We start from the raw sequence: 8626 nt of genomic DNA on the forward strand, positions 1-8626 counted from the left end.
GGGAAAAAATGAAATTGTATTAACATGTCATATAATGATAAACTAGAAGACTAGTTTATCAATGCCATTAGCATTACTATTTTGTTCTTGAGGAGAACATCTACATGCATTGTGAGCAAAACTGCTTGTTCCTATAGAAAACACTGGGTTTGCAATGTGCAATTATAGGCCCAGCCTGGTTCTGACATGCAAGGTGCCACACTGGCTTGAGGTAATCCCAGACACAACTGCAGATTGGCAGAACCCACTGAGAGCAGCCCTGCAGAGAAGGACTTGGGAGCTCTCACGGATGAAAAGCTGGACATGGGGCAGCAATGCATACTCGCAGCCCAGAAGGCCTGAACACATCTTGGGTTGCATCAAAAGAAGGGAGGCCAGGAGGTCAAGGGAGGTGATTTTCTCCTTTACTGCGGCCTTGTGAGATCCCACCTGCAGTGCCACATCCAGCTCCAGGGTCTCCAGCACAAAAAGACTTGGACCTGTTAAGAGCAGGTCCACAGAAGACCACAGAGGGGTCAAAGGGCTGGAGTACCTCTCCTGTGAAGCCAGGCTGAGAAAACTGGGGTTGTTCAGCCTGGAGAAGAGAAGGCTCTGTGCAGAGACCTCATTGTGGCCTTTCAGTACTTAAAGTGGGTTATAAAAAAGAGATAGCAAGTTCTTACCTAGGCAGATAGTAATAGGACATGGAGAAACAATTTTAAAATCAATAATAAAAAAGGAGACATTTAGACACCATGCTAGGAAGAAATTCTTTACACTGAGGATGGTGAGACACTACAGCATATTGCCAAGAGAAGTTGTGGATGTCCTGTCCTGGAAGTGTTCAAGGCCATGTTGGATGGATTTTGAGCAACCTGGTATAGTGGAAGGTGTCCCATCCCATGACAGCAGGACTGGAACTATAGGACCTTTAGGGTACCTTCTAAATGAAGTCTTTATAAGATTCTATGAAGTATTCCTGAAAAAAAAATTAATTCTACATCAGTCTTCTGATTGAGTCAATGATCTTAAACTTCTCTTCTGTTGATGAAAGCTTTTAGTTGAAGCACTTAAAATTTATTGCTAATTAACTGTGTTTCTATTCTCCAGACTCCTTTCCCACCAAGGAAAAGAAATCAAAATAAGCCCAAGCCACATACACTCCCATATCTTTCCTTACTTAGAAGTTGTCCATAAACTTTGCTCCATAGCACAGGAAGCATAACTATTCTTTAATTCTGTTAATATGGCTGGCTCTTGTTGCATTGTTCGTAAACAGATTTATTTGAGGACCATCCCACTGAACTATCAACAGCTCTGTTATAATATTTTAAGAACTTTCCCTCACTATGAATTTTTTCCTCTTTTGTCAACCTCCATCTGCTCTGTTACTAGCATAGGTAAAACTCCTTATCACCTTTTGAATGAACTCTATGCTTTTCCCCCAAAGATAAAATTTTAACATCTATTCCAATAATTCAGAGTTTAAAAACCCAAAATCAAACAGCAATAACAAAACTGCCACTGACACTCTAGAGATTAAATTGAGGCCACAGTATGGACTTCAGGTAGCAAACTGCTCCCCAAAGACTAAAATACTACTTTACTTTCTAGAGCATGCACACCTCCAATAGTACTTTGGCACACAAAAATCTTTTTAGGTTTCAAACTCAAATAGATTTAGCATGAATATTTATAGCAATACCATTTGTTTCCATTGGAGGCATTAAGAGTTCTTAGAGTTTTAAGATTACCAGGAGGTTTGTGAAAGACAGCTAAGAGCAAGAAGTTCTTTGTCAGAAGGACTAAAATTACTGTCCGAAGAGAGGCATGGAACCCTGTATAAGTGCTGGAGCCTACAAGCACAGTGAGGGGGAAAGAAAATTATAGAAACTACTGCACAGGTAAGCAAGCTCCCTGCAAGACCAGGTGTAAGTATAGAAGTGAGTGGATAGCCTGGAAAAACACAGAAGATAATATAAAGCCAGTACAGTAATTCTTAAGACACTATGAGAACATGTGGAAGAGAGAGGTCAGCAACAGCTCCAACTGCAGGGTCAGAGACCACAAACCAATCACTGGCTGACTGCAAACACACAGCACCATGCAAAGCTTTAAGTCCCTCCTTGAGGACTGCCTAGAGCACAGCAACAAAAAACTTTCAAACACTAGTTTTTGGAAAAAAAAAAAGTTTAGGTAGATAATTTAAAGAAAAAAACAAACTAACAACTAAACAGTTCTTCCACATAACTCAGTAGACCTTGTAATGAATTTCTCAGAGGCAGAGCTGTTTGCAAAAAAGTATATCCAAATAACTAGGCCTATGCAGCTGACTGGTTCTGGAAACAAAGCAAGCCATCTACTTAGGGGATGATCGCAAAAGAGGGAAGAGAGAGAAAATGGGTCCATCACTGACAGCCTGAAGCCACAGTCCATCAAACCACAAATTCACTTCAACATAAATCTTTAACAAGCAGAGAAGGTGGAAACCTTCTAAGGCCATCATGGGCAGAAGCAAAAAATTCCTTGATGAGTGTTTATGGAAGACTTCAGGCAGAGGACTGCACAATGTAGGCTTGGAAGGAAAGTAATCCCACCTTAGCCTTAAGTGAACAATAATCGCACAAACATTATATAAACTTTAGGTCCTCCTAAAGCTGTAGCTCCCTCACAGACGTAACACACAAGTGCTGAGAAGGAACAAAGGGAGAACAAAATTTCTCAAGCAGAAACTCAGGAAATGTAAAGGCAGGAACAACCACTAAGTCATTGAACATCAATTCCTTTATTATTTACCATCTAAATTTCATCCAATTTCATCAGTACCTTGTACTTCACATTCACAGCAGGTTAACTACATAAATGGTTTAAGATGAATGTTTTCAGCTTCTTGTTTTCAATTGTTAGTAGAGATTTCTCTACTAAATTTAAAGATCTGTTAATTGTCTAAGGGTTTTGCCCCTAAACTCCGTAGGAGTACTTGAACATCATAAATTACTTTCCAAAGACTAAGCTGATAACACTTGAAAAGTTTGCTTCAAAAAAGAGGCTGATTATATACAAAGCAGCCTAACTTCACTGTACACAAGAAGCAGAGAAGCTGCACACAGACCACTAACCACACACTAATACCTTACTTCAAACTTGTCCTGTGCTGAAAGGAATGAGAATTATAAGCCTGAAAAATAGTAAGATGCTAAATAGTTTGTCCAGTGGGTTCCTTACCACCTTCGGATACATGCATCTTCCTTGACACAGAGGATGTCAGCGCTAACAAAATTCCTTTATTGTCTTTTATGTATTCCTTGGACATAGGTATCAGCATCTGGGGGGAAAAAAACACCACACACACCCTTTCATGACTTTCACAGAATTTTTCATTTTTCAGTCTATGCACTTGAAGTCTATAGCTGAGCTAACACATGCACTACAGTTGACTCCTTCAAGGGAAATCCTGTCTCAGAAGGGTGAGGTTGCAGTGCTAGCATCCCTCCTAACAGAGGAATAAAGAGCAGGGTAAGAACAGGCTTCCCATCTGTCACATGCATAAAAACATGGGTGATAAATGTGGCAGACAACCCACTTTTTTTTTTTTTTAAGACGCCACTTCAAAGAAGTCCTCAGATAATCCTCAAGTGCGCAAACAAGCAGACTACAGGTTGCACGCAGAAACTCATTGTGATTTTGGCCAAAACTTCCACTTTCACTAGTCAAACACAGCAAGGATTTTAGTTACATTATCAGAATCCAAACACACAGGAGCAGCTTCAACATTTATTTAAAAAAATAACAAAACCTAGTTCTCTTGCATGTTTTTGCACATACTGCTTGTAAATAAAATTATTATTCAAGTCAGGAGACACAGAGAGGTATCGAAACAACCACTTAAAAAAAAATCTAGATCCTAAGTTGCTAGAAGTGAGCCATCTCCTTCAGTACTCATAGTTCAGTTGATAAACAGAGCTTTCCATTTCTGCTCTCATGCTCTGCTTAACTTTTTTAAGTATCACAGACCTAGATAACACTAATAAACAAGCTTAGATGGAATTTAGATTAAATCCCAAGTCTAAGAAAAAAGAGTAATGAAGGAAACAGGACTATTATAGAAATAATGTCCTTGAAAAGGCATGCGCTATTCCAATAAAGCTAGACAATCTATTTTCCAATTTCTTTTTTGTTTTGTTTTTTGGAAATAGAACTAGCAACTAGCACAACAATTTAAGATTTTTGGTAGCAAATGTTTGAAGTACTCTTAAACAAGAACATATTGTATCAGAAAAAAAGTTTCCAGAGAATGTTAAAGGGAAGAAAGAGCTCTAAAAACAGAGCTATAAGAACACCTTAGAATTGTAGTCTGATGTGAAGCACCCTTTAAAATAAAGTTAAAACACCTGCTAAAAGAAACATGTGGTTACATAAGAATACAAGAGGCATTAAACAGTTTAGAAGCTACTGATTATTTAGTGGAGATAGGGAAGGAGTAGAAATTTGCCACATCCTGATAAAATCTTTCAACAGGAATTCCTGACACAGAAATACTATAGATCCTGGGGGAAAAAAATAAATATTGTATTGCAGAAGACTTAAAAATGCAATGGAGAAGGAAAATATTATGAAAAACAAAAAAACAGCTGTTGATCTTAGAATTACTTAGGTTGAAAAAGACTTTTAAGAACTTAGAGTTATATGGAGTGTTTTCTGTGAAGGATTCCCTACTCAACAATTCAGTGAAGACAAAGATTCCAATTTACTACCAATTTTACCAAGGTTCTCAGATGAATCACAGAATCACAAAATGGTTTGGGCTGGAAGGGATCTTCAAAGACCGTCTAGTTCACTTCCCCTGACATGGGCAGGAACATGTTTCACTCAATCAAGTTGCTCAAAGCCCCCTTCAATCTGGTCTTCAACACTTGCAGAGACAGGATTCACAACTCCTCTGGGCAACCTGCTCCAGTGTCTCACAACCCTGGCTAAAAACATTCTTCTCTCTGTCCAATCTAAACATACCCTATAATTGTTTAAAGTCATTAGCCTTTATTCTGTTTGGTAAAACACGTCTTTCTTATAAGCCCTTTCTGAGCACCTAAAGGCCACAATGAGACCTCTGAGCAAAGCCTTCTCCAGGCTCAACAGCCCCAACTCTCTCAGACCTGCTTTGTATGAGAGGTGCTCCATTCCTCTCACCATTTCCACGGCCCTCCTTTAGACCTGATCTAATACATCCACGTCCTTTTACAACTGGGGTCCCCAGAACTGAACACAGTACTGCAGATGGGGGTCTCACAAAAGCAGAGCAGTGAGGGGAGAATTACTGCTCTCTACCTGCTGTCCATGCATCTTTTTAAGGAGGTCAGAATATGCTGACTTTCTGAGATTCACATTACTATCTCATGTCCAATTTTTCATCCACTTCCCAAGTCTTCTTCTCCTTCTCTGCAGGACTGCCCTTAATCCACTCATCTCCCACTCTCTACAGATATTAGGGATTGCTCCAACCCGGGTGCAAACCTTGAGGTTCACAGAGGCCTGCTCCTCAAGCCTGTCAAGGTCCCTCTGCATGGCACTCCCTCCCCTCAGCACATCACTTGCACTGCTCAGCTTGGTGTCATATGCAAACCTTTCAAAGGCACACTCAAACCCAGTCTGTTATTAATAAAGATACAGATCATTGTCAATGATCGATACAGACCTCTGAGGGACACCACTTGCTATTGATCTTCATATTGACATTGAGACAGTGACTACAACTCTATGGACATGACCAGTTTCAATTCCTCATTCACCAAACAGTTCAACCATTAAACCCAAATCTCTCCAACTGAGAGAAAAAGCTGGAGTGTGAGACCACAACATGCTGTCTGCAATAGATGGAAACAAAGTCTGAGAGACAGACAACATATATATCTCTACCTTGTTACTTACTTTCTAGATTTCTAACGTAACAATAATCCATATGTAAACCACATTCTAGTAATTTTTTACAACAGGTCAACCCTTAAAAGTTTTAGTTACTGTCCAGGAAATATCTAAAGGGACTTGTCAGAAGAAACGGGCATGGAGAGAGAAAAGAATAAGGGATTTGACACTAACTGATTACTAATAAGGGAGAAAGGCATCTCTCATACAAGAAAACAGATGCAATAAAAGCTTCTGCATGAGTTTCTCTAGTGAGCCATGCTGATAAACAAAGCAACTTAAAAAGGAGACTCAGCAGATGTACGCCTTCCTTTCCACCTCTCCGACTGCTTACTAAAAAGAGTCTTCGCCTTGACTGCAAGGGAGAAACTTACGCAAGTAGACAAGAGATTCAAGAGATTCATTCCCCTGCTGGAGACTCACAGCAGCATCAAGACACCGAGGACCTGTAGCGGACCTGGCGCACGTCAATGGCTCCACTCGAGCAGGGATCGACAAGGGTTCCTCAACGCGTACACGGAGCCCCCTTTAGCCCCAACACCCCGGCACCGGCGCCCCGCTCCCCGAAGAGGAGAGCGCCTTCACGAGCCGGCCAAACGCTCCGGGTGAGCCGGAGGCGGAGGGCACGGAGCCGTCTGCAGCCGCCTCCCGCCGCAGGGCTCTGGCCCGCGGGGCCGCCGCCGTGCCCGGCCGGCACCTCAGCATTGCCCGGGCTGTCACGGCCCGGGCCGGGAGGCCGCCGACGCTCCCTGCCGAGGGGGCCGGCATCTCTCCAGCCCTGCCGGGGCAGCCCCCGCGGGCTCCGAGCGCTGCCGCCGGGAGAATGGCGGGGGGACGCCGTTACCTTCGCTCTTGCCCAGGATGCGGCAGCACAGGCTCTGCAGCAGAACGTTGGGGGATTTTTGGTCCGGAGTCGCCATCGCCGCGCGGGAAGCAGGAGGTGGCGCGGGGGCCGGGAGCGGGCGGCAGAGCCGGAGCACGGCGGGGTGGCGGAGGGAAGGAGGGAGGCGAGGACGCGCCGCCCGGTCGGCAGCGCAGGAACCCGGCGGCACCTCCCGCTCCCGCCGCCGCCTACGGCGCCATTTTCACGGGACCCGCCGAAAGCCGCAGCCGCGGCCGCGCACCCAGAATGCCCCGCGCGCCGGTTCCGGGACAGGCACCGCCCCGCGCGCGGGCCGGCCCGCGGCGGGAACAGCGCGCGCTCCCCGCCCGGCAGCGGCAGCGGTTGCGGCCTGCGCGCCTTGCCCTGCTGGGAACCGCCTCTCGCCTGCCCTCAGAGTCTCTAAGAGAGGTTCCATCAAAGCACAGGTTCACTGCAACGCGGGTCTTATAACCACTGCAGGAGGTGGAGGCCTCCTCAGGCCATTACAGGCAGGAGCGAAACAGTCTTTGATGGAGGGCTAACTGAGAACTTCAGGCGTGGGATTGCAGAATGTAGACACGGATGCAAAGTGTTGCCAAAACATGTTCTTTCACCTGGTGAGCAAGAGGCCAATACACACACAGAGTCGAGGAATTTGATTTATTTACAGTTCTGCACTGTAAGAAAGGGGCGAATGGATCCGCTGGGTGGCAGATCCGCAAAGCCATTATCCGAACGATCAAAACTTTTTACTATTCAGACATTTGAATAAACAAAAGAATTAGTGTTTATTGGCTACAAGTTACTTAGTTCTCTTCTTAATTAGTATTCTATCTTCATTTAATGATTTGTTTGCATCTCACCCTTGTTAATCTGCATTCTCAGTCTTTCTCTTTTTTTGAGTTGTTGGATTTCTTGAGTTGGTGGCCTGGCCATGAGTCCGGGGTCACAACTCGTCCTGCTGGAATTACCTTTTACCCAGTCGGAGCTGATTTCAGCGCACTTGCTGAGTTGACTTTATTATTTATTTCTTGATCTTGGAAGTTCTGCTAGATGTCCTTGTGGCCCTAAATTCTGTATTCTTTGTGTCCACCATCAGTGGTATATCCTTCTTCTCAAGTTTTTGTTGACCTCCCCCACGTCTTAGGTCATTGAAACATATTGAGCCCTAAACCTTAGCAAAACCATTCTTCCAACAACTAATTCATCTCTCTAACACCTGGACACCACTTACAGCTTCTTAGCTACTCTCTGTTTTACAGATTAAATCTTTTTTTGTTGTTGTTTAGGCTTGAAAGTATACAGAGTTTGAACATCAGAGAACACACTTTCTTCAGAAATATTTACATATTGCACATCTTGCAACAATCCAACATTAGCTGTAAGTGCTGCGTACAGACATCTTCACAAACATAGCAACACACAAGTGCTGAGAAGGAACACAGCCAGGGAGAACAAAAATTCTGAAGTACAAACTGACAGAATGTACAGGTAGGAACAACCAATAGATTGTTGAAACTCAACTCTTCTTTGCTACTTACCCATTAAATTTTGTCCAATTACATCACTACCTTATATTTTATATTCACAGCAGGCTAACTACACAAATGGTTTAAGATGAAGATTTTCACCACCTTGTTAGGAATTTTTACTAGAAATTTCGCTATTAAATGTGAAGATCTCACAGGTATCTGAGATTTTTGCCCCTAAACTCATACAAGTAATTGAACACCGTGAATTACTTTTGGGGAGATCAGGTTCACTTATTCCCCCCAGAGAAGAACAATCTGTGGGGTGGCTGCACTTCTGTGATTTGCTGCCTTGGGGATCAGAGCTCATTAGTGGCTTTTCCACACAAAGTAATTA

At 43.4% G+C, this 8626-nt stretch overlaps 1 protein-coding gene across 1 annotated transcript in view; it reads right to left on the bottom strand.

The window, feature by feature from the left end:
• Positions 1-7026, bottom strand: part of TUBGCP3 (tubulin gamma complex component 3) — a 48857-nt gene extending 41831 nt beyond the window's left edge. The window contains exon 1 of the mRNA XM_058861653.1: positions 6743-7026. Within this exon, the coding sequence (XP_058717636.1) occupies positions 6743-6818 (76 nt within the window). The 5' untranslated portion in view covers positions 6819-7026. The remainder of the gene's footprint in view (positions 1-6742) is intronic.
• Between the last annotated feature and the right edge of the window lie 1600 nt (positions 7027-8626).

Source organism: Poecile atricapillus, chromosome 1 (genome assembly GCF_030490865.1).
Source record: "Poecile atricapillus isolate bPoeAtr1 chromosome 1, bPoeAtr1.hap1, whole genome shotgun sequence".
Classification (NCBI taxonomy): Eukaryota; Metazoa; Chordata; class Aves; order Passeriformes; family Paridae; genus Poecile; species Poecile atricapillus.